General features: G+C 45.8%; 1 protein-coding gene across 1 annotated transcript in view; it reads left to right on the top strand.

Moving 5' to 3' along the window:
* Positions 1-22932, top strand: part of ABTB3 (ankyrin repeat and BTB domain containing 3) — a 369910-nt gene that overhangs the window by 296998 nt on the left and 49980 nt on the right. The window contains exons 5-7 of the mRNA XM_064283651.1: positions 16002-16167; positions 19600-19689; positions 21985-22086. Coding sequence (XP_064139721.1) covers positions 16002-16167; positions 19600-19689; positions 21985-22086 — 358 coding nt within the window. The remainder of the gene's footprint in view (positions 1-16001; positions 16168-19599; positions 19690-21984; positions 22087-22932) is intronic.

Raw genomic sequence — 22932 nt, 5'->3', positions numbered from 1 at the left:
GAGCACTCCACCGGACAGAGAAGTTACCCATGTCACTTCTCACATTTTATTGAGAACTTAGCCAGATGGCTGTAGCTAGCGACAACAGAGTGGGAAATGTCGTGGGACAACAGAGCAGGAAATGTCGTCGTTAGCAGGGCAGCCATGTGCCCAGCCAGAACTCAGTGAGGGCAGGAAATACTGTTTACTCTAAGGAGGATGTAGAGATTGGATGCTGGGAGACAGCATCGTTGCAACTCACTTCTCTCCCAGGTGATCCTCTTGGCCACAATGTGTTTGCTTGAAATAGGAGCAAAGCTAGAGAACACTGGGATGGAGCAAAGGAGAAAAGGTGTTCCATGATACAGAATGCAAAAAGCAATGAACAGCGAAAAATGTGTGATAAACTCAGAGAGTGTCCATGCTGACAGGCACCAGAGTACCCAAGTAGCCAGTTTTACAGATCAGAAAGCTAAGGCTGTCAGGGGTAATATGACTTGTTCAAGGTCAGACAGCTAATGGGTGGTAAAGTGTGCCGTGTAACCACGTTCACCTGAATCCTGATCTGGGCCTGTGTCCTGCCCTACCAGTTGCTTTCAGAACTGTTCTGTGGGGCCCTAGGCGTTCCTCTTTCCCTGCCAAGCCTGGACATGGCCTCAGAGTCCTCCTTAACACCATATACCAATCAGCCAGACCAGTGACTCAGAGTTAGTGGAGATAAAACCTGCTTGCCCCCCGGCCTGGGTGTCTCACAGCCTGCCTCCAAGTCCCCCAGGGCTCCCGCAGAGGGGGTGGGCGTGTTGGCTGCCCATAATGTTTCTCCTGCATTTCAGCCGGCCGGCACAGTCCATCTAGAAATCCACAGCCTATGTCAGCATCACACGCCCACATTCCCTAGGTGTGAGTCCATGTTCAGACAGTGTTCCCAGCACAGCAAGAATACACTCCTGGGCACGACCCCATGTACTTGCCACCAAACCTGGACACAAGTGTCCTGTTCTCCCGTGTTGTAGAGGAGGCCATGGAAGCCTCTAGACAGATTGGGCAGTGTGCCCAGGGTCACACAGCCAGGAAATGTGCTGCACCAACATAAACTTCCGCATCAATAGCATTTCCTGCCGCCCTGAGTCCTTCAGTATGCAGATAAACGAAATCAGCATTATTGTCTCCTCCTGGAGAGCGCAGCTCTCTCTGTGACCCCCACGGAGAAGTATGAAAGGCTGTCGACTCCATCTGTGATTGCTATTTTGAGTTAGTGTTGTCCTCTCATTTTTCTCCCCTCACACACACACCCTTTGCCGTCAAGTCAATTCTAACTCCTTGCGACCCTGTGGGACAGAGTAGACCTGCCCCATAGGGTTTCCTAGGCTGTACCTTTACAGAAGCAGACTGCCACATCTTTCCCTGCAGAGCAGCTTGTAGGTTTGAACTGCCGACCTTTCGGCTAGCAGCCAAGCTCTTAACCACTGTGCCAAGAGGGCTCCATTTTCTGCTCTAGGCACACCTTCGTTTTCAGCTGTGTAGTTAACTTGTAACCAAACAGCCTGCTTACCTTCCATCTTACCTTCTATCTCCAGGACAGTCTGGTGAAGGTGGGGCCCGTGTCACCTATTCCCGTGCGTGACACTCGGTACATACGCAAGTCTGAATGAATGAGACCCGCACTTCCGTTCTACTCAAGCTTCTCCAGGGCAGAAATCACATCTTACTGGTCTCTCTGTGTCCCCAGTGTGTGGCACATAGTTGTTGTTGTTAACTGCCATAGAGTCAGCCCCAAACTCCTGGTGACCCAGGATCAGGCCACTGTGATCCATTGGATTTTCATTGACTGATCTTTGGAAGTAGATCACGAGGCCTTTCTTCCTAGTCTGTCTTAGTCTGACAGCTCTGCTGAAAGCTATTCAGCATCACAGCAACATGTGAGCCTCCACTGACAGACAAGCGGTGGCTACCTTCGAAGTGCACTGACCTGGGATTAAAATATAGAGAGAGTCGGAATCGACTCGACGGCACTGGGTTTGGGTTTTGGTTGACCTGGGATTAAACCTGGGTCTCCTGTTCTATCACTGAACCACCGCTGCCTTCTAAAACCGGTTGTCATCAAGTCCGTTCTGACTCATGGTGACCCCACGTGTGTCAGGGTAGAACTGTGTGCCATTGGGTTTTCAGTAGCTGATTTTTTGGAAGTAGATCTCCAGGCCTTTCTTCCTAGGCACCTCTGGGTGGACTCAAACCTCCAACCTTTTGGTTAGCAGTCAACTGTTTATACCACCCACAGGTAGACTTCAATCTCCAAGCTTTCAGTTAGCAGCCAAGCCAGATGGCACATGGAATGCTATCTATAATGTCGGTTGTTTTTGCTGTTATTATATGGCCTATACTGCATTGTGAGGCACTGATGGTTTGGTGGTAGGATTCTCACCTCCCACGCAGGAGATAGGTTCAAGTCCCAGCCTTTACACCTCATACCCAGCCACCACCCGTCTGTCAGTGGAGACTTGCATGTTGCTTTGATGCTGAACAGGTTTCAGCAGAGCTTCCTGACTGAGATGGACTAGGAAGAAAGACCTGGCAATCACCTTCCAAAAATCAGCCAATGAAAACCCTATGGATTACAATAGTATGATCCCCAAATGATCATGGGGATGGTACAGGACTGTGCAGTGTTTCATTTTGTTGTGCGTGGGGTTGCCATGAGTCACGGGCCAACTGGACAACCCATATATACCAGTTGCCGTTGAGTAGATTCTGACTCACAATGACCCAATAGGGCAGGGTGCAACTGCCCTCTAGGGTTTCCAGGGAGCAGCTGGTGGATTCAAACTGCTGACCTTTTGGTCAACAGCTGAACTCTTAACCACTGTGCCACCAGGGCTCCAACTTGACAGCAGCTAACGGCAACAACATATTGTGTTAGGGAAGCTGTTTGTAACTGTTTACTATCCCTCTGATTATTGTTACTATTTTGGCTGTATTCCAAGACAACCAACCTGATTGCTGGCCTTGAGGAGCCATATGTATACAAAGTCATGAGTGGTGGGGGCCCAGGCGGCAGAGTGGGCTGCACCCCTTGTATTCATTCCCGTGACCACCACCACTTCAGCCTGTGTCCCGTGGTGGTAGACCAGTGGGCACCTTCCGTGTGAGTGGGTCAAAGCCTGCTTCTCCCTCACGCAGTCCTCCAGGCTGGCACCTGGCTGCTCCTTCCTAGGGGACCTTGGAAGTTGCTCTGTCCCAGGTTCCAGCTCACTGCTGAGAGCTGAATGAACAAGAACAGAAATTCATGAAAAGGAAAATGAAAATCCTCATGAGGCCCAGCAAACCAGAGGCTGGACTCGGCTGGCAGGGCTCCAGAACAGCTGGAAAGGGCCTTGTAGGGAAGAGAAGACCTGCCCTGGACTGGAGGGCTGTGTGGTTGGAGAATGGTGGAAGGGGTGCTTCCAGATGGTCTGATTAAATTCCTGGAAAGAGGACCTATTATTACAAATAATAGCAGTGACTGTGCATTCCATGTGTTGGGCAGTTATTATCCTCACACTCTGTGCTGAGTGGTTCACGCTATTATTTCCTTTAATCCTCACCACAGTATGGGCAGTGAGTACTATTATTATAGCCCCTCTTTTACAGGCGGAGAAACTGAGGCTTAGAGAGGTTAAGTTACCTGCCCCAGGTTCCATAGAGAATAAGAAGCAGAGCTGGGATTTGAACCCTGATCTTGGGCACTAGGCTGTCTGCCTCCATGACAGCACAGGCTTTGGTGTCCAACACTCAGAGCTGAGCCTCAGCTTCCTTGTCAGTAGAATCGGAATAATAATGATGATAATAATAACAACAACAAGAACTCCTTCAAAGGACTGGGGTGGGGAGAAGTGAGCACCCAGCATAGTGCCTGGCATATAGTAAACAAACAACAAAGGGGGGAAGGTTATGGTTGTAGGGGGCTGTTTGAGGGCCTTTTAGGGTACAATTCCAGAGTCTCCCCATTGGAGGTTGCGTAATTGCCAGCACATCACTAAGAATTGGGCCATATCATGGGATTGGACCATACCATGGGGCAGGACTCCAGGGCTGGGTGGGTGCTGGGGCACGGTCTTACTTACCTAGTGCTGCTATAAAAGAAATATCACAAGTGGATAACTTTAACAAAGAGAAATTTATTTTCTCACAGTCTAGTAGGTTACAAGTCCAAATTGAGGGTGTCGGCTCCAGGGGAAGACTTTCTGTCTTTGTCAGCTCTGGAGGAAGATCCTTGTCCTCAGTCTTCCCCTGGTCAAGCAGCTTCTCAGGCGCAGGGAACCCAGGTCCAAAGGATAGGCTCTGCTCCTGGTTCTGCTTTCTTGATGTTATGAGGTCCCCACTCTCTGCTTTTTTCCGTTTCCTTTTATCTCTTTAGATAGGCCACACCCCAGGGAAACTCCCATTACCTTGGATCAGGGAGATGACCTGAATAAGGGTGGTGTTACAATCCCACCCTAATCCTCTCAACATAAAATTACAATCACAACATGGAGGACAACCACACAATACAGGGAATCATGGCCTAACCAAGTTGATGCACATATTTTTGGGGGAACACAACTCAATCCATGACAGGCACCAACCACTGCAGGTGGCATCCGAGGAGGCCCAGGTTGAAGAAGAGGCTCATGCCCACAAGGGGACAACTGCATGCTGATGGGGGCGGAGCTCCCAGTAGGGACTGGGCAGTGGGGTCCAGGATGGCGTCATGAGCTGAGGTTCTGGGTGGGGAGCCAGGATAGGTGCTCAGAAGCAGACACAAGAGCTCCCAGTTAGAAGGCCCAGAACGCACAGGTGACCAGAGGAGGCTATTTACAATGGCTGATGTTTCTCAAGAGTTTGCCTCCCACTGGGCTCTCTGCTTAGGGCTTTAACATATATCTCATTTAGTCCTCTCACAGGAGCCCTGGTGGCACAACCGTTAAGCACCCAGCTACTAATCAAAAGGTTGGCAGTTTAAACCCACCCAGCCACTCCGTGGGAGAAAGACCTGGTGATCTGCTCCCATAAAGGTAACAGCCTAGAAAACCCTGTGGGGCAGTTCTACTCCATCACATGGGGTCGCTATGAGTCAAAATCGACTCAGCAGCACCTAACAACAACAATACCAGTGAGGCAGGACTGCTACTAGTGCCATTACCCAAATGAGGAAACTGAGGCTCAAAGAGATGACTTGCCCCAAGGCACATAGCAAGTAAGAGGTGGAGCCTGGATTTGAACCCAGGAAGTTTGATTCTGGAGCCCACACTATTAGCCATTGTACTATGCTGCCCTGCAGTATAGACCCAGGAACATAGCAGAAAAACAACAACAACAATAATAGCACCCTTTATTAAGCCCTTGCTTTTTATGGGCCAGGATGGAAACCCTGGTGGTGTAGTGGTTAAGTGTTACGGTTGCTAACCGAAGGGTCGGCAGTTCAAATCCGCCAGGCGCTCCTTGGAAACTCTATGGGGCAGTTCTACTCTGTCCTATAGGGTCGCTATGAGTCAGAATCAACCACACTGGGTTTGGTTTGGATTTTTATGGGCCAGGAACTCTTGGAAGCACTTTACTTGCATTGACTCAATTATATAATCCTCGCATTACTCAATGCATTGTATAGATGGGGAAACTGAGGCTTAGAGAGGTTATCTGCCCAAGGTCCCATTTTGAGTGGTTGCAGAGTGGTTAGTGGGACAGACTCTAAAGCCAGATAGCCTGGGTGCAAATCCTGACTCCTACTTATTAGCTGTGTGACAGTGAACAGATTGAGTAACCTCTCTGTGCCTCATTTTCCTTATCTGTAAAACGGTGTCATAATATACAATGCCTTCCTCATAGGATTATTGTTAAGAATTTTATTTGTCATCAAGTCATCTCCGACTCACGGTGACCTTGTATATGACAGAAAAAACAATGCCCAGTCCTGTGCCATCTTCACAGTGTTTGATAAGTTTGAGTCCATTGTTGGGGCTGATCCTTCAGTCCATCTCATTTAGGGCTCCCCTCGTTTCCACTGACCCTCTACTTTACCAAACATAATTTTCCTTTCTAGCGATTATGAGAATTAAACAAATTTTTTTTTAATTTTGTGAAATAATTATAACATGCCTAGTACATAGTAAGTACTGTACAATTATTTGTTAAATAAATAAAACGTGTTAGATTAATGTTAGGGTCCCCATTTTACATATCAGAAAACTAAATGAGATTACAAGCCACCAGTCTGGGGTTACCCAGTTAGTAAGGGCAGAGAGAGATGAACCCAGCAGTCCAGCTTCCAAGCCACACCCTCAGGGATGTGTTTTCTTTCCAGAATGACACTGGAATCAGACACTCAAAGGACCTCGGAGCTGTCTGTACCTCCTGGCACCAGTGGGGTCAAGATTGGTCCTGAGGGAGAGAAAAGAGAGACTGGAGTCTGGCTGGGCAAGCCCACAGCACCCTAAAAGGCACTGCTGTTTCTGACTTGTTAAAGTGTTCTAGAAACTGGGTTTTCATCGCGAGCATCCTCCCATTTCTCCTCCCTCCCCAGCCTCTGTCATCCCTTATAATTTACTTCCAGAGCCATGCTAGAACAGGGCTTTCCCTATTGGGGAAGGCCTGCTTATACTGTGGCTTTGTCTGTTAGATACTGTGTCTAATTTGAGGCCTTCCAAAACACTTGCGCTGTAATGTCCTTTAGTCTCTGTATCTCCGTATTTACTTCTTCCAAATACGGTGTATTCTTTTCAAACAACCTGCACCTTCCTTGCTTTGTCATTTATAACAACAATTATGACATGAGTTTTTTTTTTTTTTTAGTGTGCCAGGCCCTCTTTTAAGCACTTTACGTGGATGGTCTCACTTAATCCCCACCCAAGATCCTATGAGGAAGGTGTTGAGACTAAGCTCATTTTACAGATGAGCAAGCTGAACCACAAAAAGGTTCAGTCACTGGCTTCAAGACCACACAGCCTCTAAGTGGCAGAGCTGGGATTTGAACCCAGGTGGTAAAGCACCAAAGTTCATGCTTGCAATTCTGCAGTAGCTTTAAAAAAAAATAGTAAATGAGTGCAATGCTTGCAGGGCTTACTAGCAGCATTTAGCACGGGGAGTGCATTGAGAGATAGCAGAATACATCAAGTCTGCCCCTCAGTGCAGCCTGCTTCCCAGGAGAGAAAAGGCAACACAGTTCACTTGCTGTCAGGAGGCTTGCAGGCCTCCTGGAAAACATCTTTCTGAAGTCATATCTCGGAAGTGGCAGAAGACATTGAGCCAGTCTGTCGCAGCTGAGGCACTTGAGAAATCAGAAAAATTGACCACCTCGGTGGCTGACCGTTCACCCTAAATTGATCAGATTTTTTTTATGGCATCATTGAAAGCCACTAGAAGGGAAAATCACAAAGTTGATCACCTCCTGATGAAGCCTCAGGTGACCAGCTTAATGGATTTCCACATAAACACATCAGGCACTTAAGAGGCATGGGTATTTGTCCAGGCCCCAGGGGGACCTATTGGTCCATAGCTGCAGGGACCCTGCGGAGACTTTCCAGAAAGCATAAATGGAGTTCCGAGCCAGGCTTGCAGGAATTCCCCAGGAATGAGGTTTTTTTGCAGAGTTAAATTTCCTAACAAACCAGGTAAAACAGAAAGCCATGTTTTCACAGGCCATTATGGAGAAGGTTTCTTACCTGACTTCGTTTGCTTGCCTGACTTGGCTGGTAAAATTCAGTAACTAGAACTTACTTACTTCGCATGGACTCTTGATGAACAGACTTTTCTGGCACCTGCTCCCAAGAATGAATGCCAGTGGCGATGGTTGCACTACATTATGAATATAATTGATGCCACTGAATTGTACGCTTAAAAATGGGTAAGATGGCAGACTTCCATTACGTTTTATTGTTATACTTTACTAAAATAAAATAGAATTAAAACAGAACAAAAAAAGACTAGTAGATTGTGCAGGTCTCACTATCAGTCAGTACTGTGTGCATCCCACACAGAGGGGATACAGTAGAGAACAAAGTCCTGCCCCCAGGAAGCTGACATTCCAGTGGAGATAGCAAACTTTTTAAAAAAGTAAGCCAAATACCATTGCTGTGGAGTCAATTCCAACTCCCAGTGACCCTACAGGATAGAGTAGAACTGCCCCATAGAGTTTCCAAGGCTGTGAATCTTTACGGAAGCAGACTGCCACATCTTTCTCCCATGGAGCATCTGGTGGATTCGAACCACTGAGCTTTCATTTAGCAGCCAAGCACTTAACCACTGCACCACCAAGGCACCAGTAAACCAAATACAGGGCCACAATAGATGGGTTGTGATAGAATGAGAGAAAAATTCAGAACAGAACCTCAAATTCCTAAAACAAAAATTTAAAAAAATAACAGACTTACTGAACTGGTTGAACAGGAGGACTCCCTGAGACTGTTGCCCTGAGATACTAACCCCTGAGGTCACCTTGTAGCTAAATAACAAATTGGCTTCAAAAATAATATCACCCCTAAGCTTTGTGCTCCTTTAAAAAATCATCTATATGAGACCAAACAGTCAACAATTACTTTAAAACAAAGATGAGAATGTAAGAGGGCAGAGAAACTTGGTTAATGGAAACGCAACAACCAGAACAGAAATTATGAGAATGTTCATTCATTGTGAAGAATGTAATCAATGTCACTGAACAACTTGTGTAGAAATTGTTGAATGGGAACCTAAACTACTGTGTAGACCTTCACCAAAAACACAGTACGATCTTATTTAAAAAAAAAAAAAAAAAGGTAAATAAAATAGTCACAAGTTGCAAAAAGTGCTAACAAGAAGACAGATGGAATTGGCCTAAAAATGAAACGTGTAAAGACAGGAGAGAGCCACACCTTCCTTTAGGTGGACTGGTCTGTGAAGGCCTCTCATTGAACATGACATTCAAGAGAACTCTTCAAGAGTGAGAAGGAGCCAGCCCTGCAGAGAGTCAGTAAAAAAAAAAAAAAAAAAATAGAAAAGGTTCGGATGAAGTGATGGTCAATTTTATATGTCAGCTTGGCTAGGCCGTGGTGCCCAGTTGTCCCTTATTTGTTGTAGAGGTGATTAACATTACAATCAGTTGACTTTAAGTATAGGAGATTCCCCTCCATAATGTGGGTGAGCTTCATCCAGTCAATAGAAGGCCTTAAGAGCAAAAACTGAGGTTTCCAGGAGAAGAAGGGATTCTTTCTTGAGACTGTTAAAAAAAAAAAAAGACTTAAAAATCAACTCTTTCCTGAGTTACCAGCCTGCCGGCCAACCTACAGATATTATACTTGCCCAACTGGCTGGCTATCTCTCTGTATATAGAGAGAGAGAGAAAAAGAAAAAGAGAGAGAATGTTGTTGTTAGCTGCTGTCAAGTTGGCCCCCAACTCATGACAACCTCATGCACAATGGGATAGAATCATTGTGCCCCGTAGGAATTTCATTGGCTGATTTTCAGAAGTAGATCACCAGGCCATTCTTCCTAGTCCATCTTAGTCTAGAAGTTCTGCTGAAACCTGTTCAGCATCATAGCAACACACGGGCCTCCACTGGCAGACGGGTAGTGGCTGCACTTGGCCGGGAATAGAACCTAGATCTCCAGAAGAATGAAAGCAGAAAGACCACCAGGAGGTCACTTCAGTAATCTAGGAAGGAGATGCTGGTGTTTGGGACCAGGGTGGGGTAGTGGAGGTAGAGAGAAGGGGATGGATTTGGGATTTGGGTGGCAAAATCAGCAGCAGATAGAAAGGATGTGAGCGTGAGAGAAGGTTCTGGCCTGAGCACCTGGGTGGACAATGGTGCCATTTACTGATATGCGATGACTAAGGGACGAGTTTGGAAGGTAGTGGGTGGATGTATTAATAAAAATTCCTTTTGGACATGTTAAATTTGAGGGTCTGGTGGGAGTTACTGCTTAATGGGACCAGAGTTTCTATTTGGGGTGATGGAAAGGTTTAGAAACAGTGATGATGGGTGCACAGCATGGCGAGTGTGATTAATGCCACTGGACTATACACTTGAAAATGGTTAAAATGGCAGATTTCTGTTGTATATATTTTATCACAATAAAAATAAATAAATGACTTTTTTTTAAAAAAAATTGAGGGTCTAATATCCAAGAGATTGGGTCAAGTGCACAGTTGTAGACATGGGTAAGTCAACAGGGATGGAGAAGTGCTGGGTCCCACTGAAAGGGGCAGACTGAGGCGTCAGACCACCTGGTGGAGCCCTGGCTCCCTGCTTTCTAGCTACACAATTTGGGCAGTTCCCTTCACCTCCGTTTCCTCATCTCTGGAGTGGGGCTCATGATAGCACCACTACGTGGGCTTCTAGGGCTGCATGAATTAAAACACGGAAAGAGCCAAGATTTCCGTAGTGAGCATTCAGTAAACATTGTATTGTTGTTACATGCCATAAAGTTGGCTCTGACTCATAAAGACCTTATCTATGTACAACAGAACAAAACATTCCCCAGTCCTGCCCCATCCTTACAATCGTTGTTATGCTTGAGCGGCCACTGTGTCAATTCATCTCATTGAGGGTCTTTCTCTTTTGCGCTGCCCCTCTGCTTTACCGAGCATAATGTCTGTCTCCAGGGACTGATCCTTCCTGACAACATGTCCAAAGTATGTGATACATAGTCTCATCATCCTTGCTTCTGAGGACATTCTGGTCTTATTTCTTCCAGGACGGATTTGTTTGTTCTTTTGGCAGTCCATGGTGTATCTAGTATTCTCTTCCAGCACCACAATTCAAAGGTGTAATTCTTCTTCTTCGGTCTTCCTTATTCATTGTCCAGCTTTCACATGCGTATGAAGAGATTGAAAACACTATGGCTTGGGTCAGGTGCACCTTAGTCTTCGAGGTGACGTCTTCATTTCTCAACACTTTAAAGAGGTCTTTTGCAGCCGATTTGCCCAATGCAATGCATCTTTTGATTTCTTGGCTGCTGCTTACAAGGGCCAATAAACAGTAGCTTCCTATTATAACAGTTATTGTTATTATCATCTTAGCTACAATTTTCTTGTCATTTCTTTCTTTCTAGTTAAAATCAAGGACCTCTGAGCTCGTAAACACTTCTCTTAATATTCTTGGAATTATCTGTTTCCCAGTCTGTGAGCTCCATGAAGTCAGGGTCTGAGCTTCTACTCCTCTCTGTACCCCCCTAGCATGGTACCTCACACACAGTAGGTAACATTTATCCAATCAAATGGAATTTAGCTTAACTGCAGAAAAAAAAAAAATGCTTATTTGAGTGAGAACTAGCCAAGCATTGAGAATATCACAAAGGACTCAGACACATATAGGGAAAAAACTTCAATGGGTGTTTTTCAGTGACAGTGATAATTTACAGTATCTTTGCTCCCAAGAAGGGGCTCTTGATTTCACAAAGCAGCCTCTTCTAGGATTTGATCACAGTGTGTTAAAAGAAAGGTTTTCCTGGAGTCCCTGGGTACTGCAAATGGCTAAGCACTTAACTAAAAAAACTTAACTATTACCCTGAAATGTTGGAGGTTTGAACCCACCCAGAGGCACCTTGGAAGACAAGCCTGGCAAACTGCTTTTGGAAGGTCACAGCCTTGAAAACCCTATGGATCAGTTCTAACCTGCACACATGGGGTTGCCATGAGTCAAAATCAACTAGCCAACGATGAATAACAAGAACTGCAGGCCTATTTCTACTTTATAAGACAAAGAATAAGGTTAACCGGTATTCCAATGCCTTAAGAAGATGCAGAGTTTTACTGTGTGTGCATTTAATTGAAAGGCAAAATAACAAAAAAGGCAAGAATCTAGAAATCCCTAAAAGATGTAACATAATTTTAAAAAGGAAAAAAAAAGCTTTACTTACAATGAGTCAAATCTGATACCTCCCCTAAATTTTTACCACCTCCAACAAGGCTTCAGGCTCTTCAATATGATACAGCAGACCCCACTTTTACCTCTTCTGGAAGCTTCTGTGAGGTATGCCCCAGAATGCTGCCCCATCTCTTTGACCTCCTATCTGGCCTGTTCATTGCCTGAAGCTTCTTCTTTAACCATTTTTAGGAACCACTGGTTCCCTGGATGAAGTCCACTGCCATCCCCAAGGTCTCTTCTCTTCCCCTGTCTACACCTTGGAGAAACTCTGATAGACAGCTCTGCCCTTTCCCAGATTAGAAAAATAGGACACCTAGTTAAATCTGAATTTCAGATAAAGACTGAATAGTGTTTTAGTATAAATACATCCCATGCAATATTTGGTAACATATTTTTATTTGTAAAATCTGGCAACCCTAACTGTAGGATATCCAACTTGAAAACTCCATGAGCTGTGCCAAGAAGCCCTATGGCACAGTCCCGTTCTGTACCCTAAATGTTGGCATCTTGGAGTTGATGCCATTGCCTGAAGCCAGGCCTGTAGTCCTTCAGTCCACCCCCACCCTAGATAAGTTTTCTGTCTTGCCTGGAGAGTCTTCCAACAGTGTTGGGGTGGTCTGGAGTCCTGGGTCTTGGTCAATTGTGGGCCCCTGAAAACCTTTCATGGTAGACCTTCCTGTAAATAGAACCTTTGGAGGCCTGGCCTGACACCCAGTTCCTGGGATGTATATGTAGATTAGACCCCATCTTGACACCAAGCCACAAGTCTCCTGTTCCCTGGAGTCTAGCCACATCCTATCAGCTCTCCCTGGTGGCCGGAGCAAACCCCTAGCAACTAGTATCCTAGCATCTATCTACTGTTGCCGTCGAGTCCAACTCATAGCGACCCTATAGGACGGAATAGAACTGCCTATTTGGCCTTCCAAGGCTGTAAATCTTTATGGAAGCAGACTGCCACATCTTTCTTCTGCAGAGCGGCTAGTGGGTTCAAACTGCTAACCTTTTGGTTAACAGCTGAGTGTTTTAACCACTGCACCACCAAGGCTCTTTCTGGAACCATAGCCCCTCTCATTTCCCCCAAGGATAAAAAGGAAGGCAGTTCTCTCACAAACATAGCCCTTCCTTCTGCCACAAAGGGAGTTAATTAGAGGTGGGAATGGAACCAGGAGTTCTGAACCCCTGGCTCCTTCCCTCAGCTCTGGCCCTCTGCATTGGCGAACAGAAGGAACATGAAGAGGCCTGAGACAGCACTGACTCCAGCTTATGCGAGTGTGTGGTTCACAAGCCGAGGGCCACACTCTGCTTGTGGAGAAGACAGAATCCACACCCTCTGCCCCATCCAATTACCACTGCTTTAAATCAGCCCATTGTTACTTTACGCCTTGGCAGTGGCTTCTTCCGCCTGTTTGGCTAGTTCATCTCGCACCAATCCTGTGCTGCTAGGCACCAACACGTCCCCCTCCTCTATGGTCGGCTCCCCTCAAACCACCTACCTCTCTCTCTCCTAGAGGTGGCCATCTGACCATATCACTCCCCTGCTTAAAAGCCTTTGGTAGCCTTTACGGATAAAATCTGGAACCTTAAAGATAAACTCAAAGGTCTCTGTAATAATCTAGCTCCTGCCTTCCTCTGGCATTCTTCTTAGAAGTTTATGCCCCAGAAACACTACAATACACACAGTTACCTTCACATAATCTGCCATTACTCAGCTCCATGCTTTTGTTTACACTGTTGTTGTTGTTGTTAGGTACCATTGAGTCGGTTCCGACTCATAGCGACCCTGTGTACAACAGAATGAAACACTGCTCACACTGGCTCTGCTCAAAGTCTTCTGCCCTGTCTTTGCCTGTCTCCTTTTGTTGTTGTTAGGTGCCATTGAGTCAGTTCCAACTCACAGTGACCTTATGTATAACAAAATGAAACATCGGCCAGTCCTGCGCCATCTGCACAATTGTTGCCATGTTTGAGCCCATTGTTGTAGCCACTGTCAATCCATCTCATTGAGGGTCTTCCTCTTTTTCACTGACTCTCTACCAAGCATGATGTCCTTCTGCAGGGACTGATCCCCCATGATAACATGTCCAAAGTAAGCAAGATGAAGTCTCTCCATCTTTGCTTCTGAGGAGCATTCTGGCCGTACTTCTTCCAAGACAGATGTGTTCATTCTTCTGGCAATCCATGGTATATTCTTCACCAACGCTGTAATTCAAAGCATCAGTTCTTCTTCCATCTTCCTTATTCATTGCCCAGCTTTCCTATGCATATGAGGCGACTGAAAACACCTGCCTCCTCCTCCTTATTTAAGACTCTGCTCCAGGTCAGCTTGCTGGCCTCCGTTGGTGCAGCTCCCTTATGCTCCCTCAGTGCATTTGGTCTGCAATAAGGCGTGTCTAGGATCCCCCCAGCATTGCATTGCTACACTGAATTCTCCTGACCCATGCCTGTGGGCTCTCCCCTTCCCGGCCGTGGGCCCCCAGAGCAGGGACAGTGACATGTTTACCTGTGTGTCTTCTCCACCTAGAGGAGACCATGGCACAAACAAGTGCTCAATAAACGTTTGGTGATTTGGTTTAAGGATTGATGGATTGAACGGTTTATCAGGAGAAGGAAGTAACATGCTTTACAAGCAAAGTCTATGTCTCCCCCTTGAGTCCATTGATTCTCCCCCCCCCCCACTCCGCCCCCACCTCTTCCTTGCTTGACCCAGGCTGGCTGGCTTCCGGTTTCCCATGCACCTTGCCATTTGCATTCTTATTTTCATCTTGCTGGTTCTCTGCATTGCTTCTGCTTTGAACGTAGAGAAGCCACCCATTCTGTGTTTATTCAACTAACTTTTTTTTTTTTTTTTAACACCTCCATGTTCTGGGCACTGTCTGGCACTGGGAAGCAGAGACCACTAGACAGGGTCCCTGTCCTCAAAAGTCCCCAGCCTCCGAGGAAGTCAGATGAGCAGTAAACAGATAAATAGCATGCACTAGGATTGTAGGGGATAAGTGATACAGTGGTGACCTAGGCTAGCTCTCCATACAGACTGCCTTGGTTCAAATCCCAGCCTCACCACTTATAAGGCCTTGAACAAGTCACTTACCAGTGTCTGTTTCCCCGTGGTTAAAAGAGGGGTCGTTGTTGTTGCCGACGTTGAGTTGATTCCGACTCATGGCAACCCCATGTATACACAGTAGAACTGCTCCAAAGGGTCTTCAAGACTGTGACCTTTCAGAGCCATATCACCAGGCATGTCTTCCAAGGCACCTCTGGGTATGTTCTAACCACCAACCTGTTGGCTAGGAGTCAAGCATTTTAACTGTTTGCACCACTCAGGGACCCCAGAATGGGGGTAATGACAGTAAGTCCTCCTGGGGTTGTGTGGGGATTAATTAATTCATGTAAAGAGTTTAACAGAGTGGCTGTTGTTGTTGTCATTCGTTGCCATGAAGTTAGTTCCAATTCATAGTGACCCCATGTACAGCAAAACAAAACTCGCCCAGTCCTGTGCCACCCTTATACAGGCTTTAATCATTGGTACGCTTAAGTCTATTTGGTGAAGCCACTATGTATTTTGAGTGCTTCCAAACCTGGAAGGCTCGTCTTCCAGCATTGTATCAGTCAATATTCTGCTGTGATTCAGAGAGTTTTCACCGGCTAACTTTCAGGAGTAGATCACCAGGCCTTTCTTTCCAGTCTATCTTAGTCTGGAACCAAAAAAAAACCTACTGCCATCTAGTCGATTCCAACTCCCAGCTACCCTATAGGACAGAGTAGAACTGCCCCCACAGGGTCTCCAAGGCTGTAAATCTTTACAGAAGCAGACCGCCACGCCTTTCTCCCATGGAGAGGCCAGTGGGTTCGAACTGCTGACCTTTGAGTTAGCAGCTGAGTGCTTTAACCTCTGCACCACCACCAGGGCTCTTCTTACTCTGGAAGCTCTGCTGAAACCTGTCCACTGTGGGTGACCCTTCTGGTATTTGAAATACCAGCATCATAGCCAAATGCAAGCCACCACAGTACAATAGGCAGCTGGGTAGTGGAAGAGGAGCCCAGGAACAGGCAAATTACATGAAAAACGAATGCAAAGTCTCCTTGGGGCTGCCTAATGAGTTAGCTCCTGTGGCCCTTGGGGACCAGTCCTGGGGGCCGCTGCACCCACGTGACCATCTCTCCCTTCCTTAGGGCCGACGACTGCTTTTGTGCTTCACGGAAGCTGGACGCGGTGGCCATCGAAGCCAAGTTTAAGCAGGACCTGGGCTTCCGGATGCTGAACTGTGGGAGGACGGACCTGGTGAAGCAGGCGGTGTCCCTGCTGGGCCCTGATGGGATCAACACCATGAGCGAACAGGTACAGAGTCCCAATATCTGAACCAACAGGCACGCCCACCTCCACCCCGCCCCCCTCCCCCTTGGGAAGGGGAAACAGCTGGGGAGCCCTCCAGCAGACCCTGGAGAGAGGCTCCCCCTGCTGGTGACTCAGGTGGTTTGTTTTTTTTTTTTTTTTAGTTTTTAAAATGTAAAAATACCCTTGTTCATCTTTGTAGAAGTAGCACATGATCAGCGCAGCTGAAGTGTAAAATAGCAAAAATATGCCTAATCCAGAAAGGAAATAATGCCACATCCAGATAGCCATCATTTATATTTAGTATGTGTCCTTCAAGTCCTTTGCCGGATGGTTAAAGTCAGTTCTTTGCCTGTTTGTTATGCATCACAGTACAGGTCCAGGCAGATTTTCACCAAACATTTAGAGTATGTTTAAGATACACTAAAGTCATTCTGAGGGGACCCTCGGATGTACCTCAGATATAGGCAACCATCCCCCAAGCCCTTGAAACCAAAGTACAGTGTCTACCCATCAGGGAGTCACCTGTGTAGGTGAGGATGTCATGGACAGAAAACAAGAGCAGCTTTAAATGTGATTCTCAGAGGGAAAGTCACAAGGGACAGATGAGGCCACCTCTCACAGGGGCAGCTTATGAGCGAGCCCCAGGGAGGGGGTATTGTTGTTGTTAGGTGCCCTCAAGTTCGTTCCGACTCATAATGATCCTACGTACAACAGAACTCCACCTGGTCCTACACCGTTCTCACAGTTGTTGTTATGCTTGAGCCCATTGTTGCAGCCACTGTGTCAATCCATCTTGTTGAGGGTCTTCCTCTTTTTCACTGACCTTCTACTTTACAAAGCATCATGTCCTTCTCCAGGGACTGGTCCCTACTGATAATATGTCCAAAGTACATGAGACATAGTCTCACTGTCCTTACTTCTAAGGAGCATTCTGGTTGTACTTTTTCCAAGACAGATTTGTTCATTCTTCTGGCAGTCCATGGTATATTCAATATTCTTCACCAACCCCACAATTCAAAGGCATCAATTCCTTCTTCAGTCTTCCTTATTCATTATCTAGCTTTCACATACATATGAGGTGATTGAAAACACCATGGCTCGGGTCAGGTACTCCTTAGTCCTTAAAGTGACATCTTTGCTTTTTAACACTTTAAAGAAGTCTTTTGCAGCAGATTTGCGCAATGCAATACATCATTTGATTTCCTGAGTACTGCTTCCGTGGGCATTGATTGTGGAGCCAAATAAAATGAAATCCTTGACAACCTCAATATTTTCTCCATTTGTTATGCTGTTGCTGCTTATTGGTCCACTCATAAGGACTTTTGTTTTCTTTATGCTGAGGTGTAATCCGTACTGAAGGCTGTAGTTTTTGATCTTCATCTGTAAGTGCTCTAAGTCCTCTTCACTTTCAGCAAGAAGACTGTGTCATCTGCATGACACAGGTTGTTAATGAGCCTTCCTCCAATCCTGATGCCCTGTTCTTCTTCATACAGTCCATCTTCTCAGATTATTTGCTCAGCATACAGATTGAATAGGTATGGTGAAAGGATACAACCCTGGCGCATACCTTTCTGACCTTAAACCATACAGTATCCTCTTGTGTTCAAACAACTGCCTCTTGGCCTATGTACATGTTCCGCAAAAGCACAATTGAGTGTTCTGGAATTCCCATTCTTCGTAATGTTATCCATAATTTGTTATGATCCACACAGATAAATGGCTTAGCATAGTCAGTAAAACAAAAGAGGGTATACCAAACCAAAACCAAACCCAGTGCTGTCGAGTCGATTCCAACTCATAGCGACCCTATAGGACAGAGTAGAACTGCCCCATAGAGTTTCCAAGGAGCACCTGGCGCATTCGAACTGCCGACCCTTTGGTTAGCAACCGTAGCACTTAACCGTTACACCACCAGGCTTTCCAAAGAGGGGATAGCAAGGATTTATTTAATTATAGCTAATCATTTTCTTAAGCAACACCAAGGAGATCTAACACACACCACCATACACCACCCATTGCTGTCGAGTCGGTTCCAACTCATACACACACACACACACTCAATACATTAACATTATAAAGAAAACCAGGATCTTATTATATCTTGCTTTTTGAATATTTTGTATTAAAGGTACTTTCCAATATCATTAAATATTTTTTTTAAATCACTTTTGATGACTACATAAAATAGTCATATTATTTGTTCAGGTAACCATACCTCAATTGTTTATTATTTCTCGGCCAAATATACTTACCCAAGTCCTTGTTTAAATCTCTGATTATTTGATTATGGGGGATTCTTAAAAATGAAAATACTGATTCAAGTGCATCAACCTTTTTTCAAGTCCTTGAAGTTTAAATTACGTTCCCAGAAACTTTGTTTTTTACACACCCTCCAATTACATATGCCTTGCCTGTTTAATCTTCTGCTTAACTTCTGCCGCTTTTCATTGGAGCTTCTTTTTTAGAAGAATTCTTTATATATTAGGCATATAAGCCCTTCTCTGTTAAAATGTGACAAATATATCTCAATGTATTGCTTACCTTTAAATTTTCTGCCTAATGTTTTTAATTTTATGTCATCAAAGCTGTGATAATTTTTCTTTGTGATTTCTTCCATTACTTTTCTGTCTAGAAACTGATCCAGTGACCAATTAGATATTTGCTACTCATTTTTTATTGCTTTAAATTTTTTTCTATCTATCTAATCAAACCAGAAGTTATTTTGGTGTTTGGTATGAGAGAAGGCTCTAACTTGAATGTTTTCCCAAGTCACAGCCTTCACAACACCGTTTATTGAAACAAGTCCATCCCTTCCTTCTGTGGGTTGCGGTGCTTCCTCTATAATAAGCAGGACTGTCACGGGCAAATACGGTATTCCTGAAGGCCATTTCTTGTTCACGTGCCTTTTGCTTGTCAATGATAGTGTCAAACCAGATGTTGGTGACTGGGGACTCCACATGGTCAGATATATCTGATTTCCCTCGATGCTGACCAGAAGCTGATATCAGAGCCACAGTAACGCTTGTTATATTGTCATAGAAAAAATGTCAAGGAAACCATGTTTACTAGTTAGATAGCCTCAGACTGATATTGCAGAATCCAGAAAATTCCTAAGAGTATAAGTTGAAATCAGCCATTTGTTTTAGCATATGCTCTTAGGCTTATCGTACCTCCAAAAAGAACAAACGGAAACCCTCCAACTTAAAAGTAAATGCTGAAAAGGCGATTCAGCTTCCTCCTCTCCTCCGTTCTGGTTTGCAAAATGTGGAGGGTTGTGGCCTATGAGTCACAGGGCTGGACTTCATATTTTTAATGCTGGGTTTTGTGCACAAACGTAGCCTCCTCAACACAAGTAAGATTTGCCGTTTGTTGTCGCCAAGTGACCACAGCCACCTTATAAACATTCTCCGTTCTCTGGTTTTTAACTCACCGCAGGGCATGACCCCCCTGATGTATGCCTGCGTCCGTGGGGACGAGGCGATGGTTCAGATGCTGCTGGATGCCGGAGCTGACCTGAATGTGGAGGTGAGGGTATAGAGGGCTGCAGGGCCCTCGGCCTGGCAGTCCCCAAGGGAAGGCAAATGACGAGAAGGGGGCTTCTTCTCCCAAGAGCCAGGACTGAGGGCGCTCAGTCCTGCATATAGGTTTCTCTCTGTCCCTTTAGTTGCTATGTCCAGTGTGAGACCAGCCCACAGACCTCGTCCATCCCAAAGCCACAGCCCAACCAGCCTGCAAGGAGCTGCCTGCATGTTTTGTTTAAATAGAATGACTGTAGCTGGCTTTTCCTTGGCTCAGCAGTACAGAGTCCCTGGTTCTTACTGCTGAGCCATTCTCTCTGGAGTCGGGGCAGAAAGAGTTACTGTGCCATCAGCCCTTTTCTCTCTGCCTCATACAAAACAGAGGAAGTGCTGACCTCTGAGCTAAGGTTTACCGACCTCAGGTTCTCCGCCCTCCCCCCACCAAGCCTGATTGACCCACCTGTGGGCTGAGCAGAGGCCACAGGTCTTCAAACTAATCTCAAAGCTTCCTGGAGGCCATGTGGTGAAGCGAAAAGTGCACACCCACAGGCTTTAGAATTTGACAGACTTGGGTTCACATTCTGAAACCATTGCCATCATAGTGACTTGCTTTTGAGCTTGGGCAAGTGGCTTAACCTTTCTGAGCCTCAGTGTCCCAATCTACAAAATGGGGAGAAAACCACACCCATCTCAGAGAGTTGTTGGAAGGAATAGATATAGAGAGGACCTAGCATGTGTTTGGGATTCAAGCTTATAAGAGGTGAAATCCCGTTTGTTGACCATGTCCTATGCTGTCTTGAGACCTGCTCTCCTTGGCATGCAGATGTTGGCAGCATCAGAGGATGGGAAGATTGACATCCTGCAATCATAATTCAGCAACCCTGGGAAACCTTGTAGCTCCAAATTAGATGTCCTTGCAGTCTTAGCACTGAATGCTTTGTTATTGTTGTTAACTACCCAAAACAACAAAAAAAACTCATTGCCGTCAAGTCAATTCCAATTCACAGCAACCCTACAGGACAGAGTAGAACTGCCCCATAGGGTTTCCAAGAAGCAGCTGGTGGATTTGAACTGCTGACCTTTTGGTTAGCAGGAGAGCTCTTAACCACTATGCCACCAGAGCTCCTGTTGTTAGTGAGGTCTATATTCCTCTGAAGAAAGTAGGCAGTAGACTTAGTTTTGGATCCAGAACCATTCTGGATCTTGCACATTTCAAGTATTTGGAGATTTTTTTCCCCTCTGTTAGGAAGCCCTAAGAGAAGAGCCACGTAGACCTCTGCAAGGGCTCCTCAGCTTTGAGTTCTGGTGGTGGGTCTTCTCTGGTCCCCCTCTCTAGTCCCTGGCTGCCAGCTAAGGGCTTTCCCCTGGTGGAGCTTGGTCTCTGAATGAGGCAGACATGGCAGTTACATGACCCCAGCAATGTTTGGGGAGAAAGCTGTGTATAGGTGCTGATTCTGCAGAAGCCCAACCTTCACTGCTCTGGCCCCTTTCTCTTGGTCTGGAGTATTTTGAGACCCTCTCTCATATCAGAAGACCAATATTAGATTGCTCATTCATGATGTGTCCAGGGAAGTTTTGGGCCCATGGTTCCAGTACAATGAGGGTCCTTGTCATCCAGGAGGCCAGCAGGAGAATGACAGGAGGAAAACATGGGGTGAGCTGACACCAGACAATGGAGTTTCTCCATCAGATGGGTGATGGTCTTCCTGGCTTGGAAGCTTGAAACAGACATCACTTGGCGTGGGGTTTGCCGCTGACGAGAATTTTCCTTAAAGGTGTGGGATATGATATTGGTGGCATCTCATGCTGCCTTACACCCAGTACCTCTCAGAACCAACACTCCTTAAGCAGGAAGAGGAGAGAGACAGGCAGGAGAGTGGCTCACTGTAGCTGCCATTACAGCTTCTCCCAGGCAAGTTAGAAGTGTGCAGGAGTCATCCATTTAATTCCTTTCAGGTGAGAAGCAAAGGAGTCCTTGTTAGGCATGAAGTCACTGAAAACTTTTCTCATTACCTCCATGGGTAAATTCTCCAAAACACAGTCTTTCAATGGCTACCTTTGGAGGGTCACTCAATGTCTACTCTTACAAACACAAGCAGTACAGATGGCCGGTTCTGGCGAGAGGTGTTTGGGGCATCCAGCGGGGGAAAATCCCTACCCCACATCGCCAGTGGGTTCCCACGTACCTTTCAGGATGTCCTTTTCTACATCTGTAGAGAACACACCCAACCAGATAGGTCAGATTCGCTAGACTAAGTTTTGCCAAGGTCACATTTTGAAAATAACTTCAATTTGTTTGTAGGTTGTCAGTACTCCTCATAAATATCCATCCGTCCACCCCGAGACCCGCCATTGGACGGCTCTGACTTTTGCTGTGTTGCATGGACATATTCCTGTAGTTCAGGTATTAACGTGTTTCCTGTTTACATCTGCCCTTTAATCTTACCTCTTACTTTATGCAAATCTGTACCTCTCCCAGCATGCAAATACCCTAAGAGACGCATATTGGTTAGTTGCATTGAAATACAGCCCATTTTTATCTTATGGATGAAAATATTATATGTAGTGATCTATATGGCCCGGTTTTAATCAATATGAAGCCGTCATGAACCCATAGGCAGCCTCGCACACAGAGTGGCAAACCTGTGAAGTTCTTCCTGGTTGCTCTGGGGTGGGGCCTGCGATGTTATTTTGTGGATTCCTTCATTTTACTTGTAACATGAATGTAAGACTTGGCTGGTGTCGAAATCTTGGAACCTCCCCTTAGGTTTGACCCCAGTGTTCACATGGGGACCAGTGGTTCCCAACCAGTCAGAAGATGTATCCGAGTCACCAACAGAACATTTCCATGACACTTGTTTGATCCTACTTCTTGAGATTCTGACCCAAGAGGTCTAGAGTAGGCCTTGATCATGTGTCTTCTGAAACAGCTTCCCTGGGATGATGAAATGTCTCCATAAGACATACTTTGGGCATATAAATAGATAATACTTGCACCTTTTTGGGCTGGTGTAGAGGTGATGTTTGATGAATAACCATCCAGTACATTTCAGGTCTTAAACTTTGTCTTCAGTTTATCAGAAAAGTAACATCAACATCCAGGTCCATGACCTCACCTGGCCCCATAGTGAGCATTGAGCTTGCGGTACATCAGGAACTTGCCTCCTTATCTGAGCCAAGCCGCTTAGAATTAAGATGCACATCTCTGCAATACTGGGGTTTCACAGGAATACTTTGCTATTTCCTGGGT

This window comes from Loxodonta africana, chromosome 4 (assembly GCF_030014295.1).
Source record: "Loxodonta africana isolate mLoxAfr1 chromosome 4, mLoxAfr1.hap2, whole genome shotgun sequence".
Classification (NCBI taxonomy): domain Eukaryota; kingdom Metazoa; phylum Chordata; class Mammalia; order Proboscidea; family Elephantidae; genus Loxodonta; species Loxodonta africana.
Note: the sequence above shows the minus strand (reverse complement) of the source record. Positions and strands in the feature narration are given on the sequence as shown.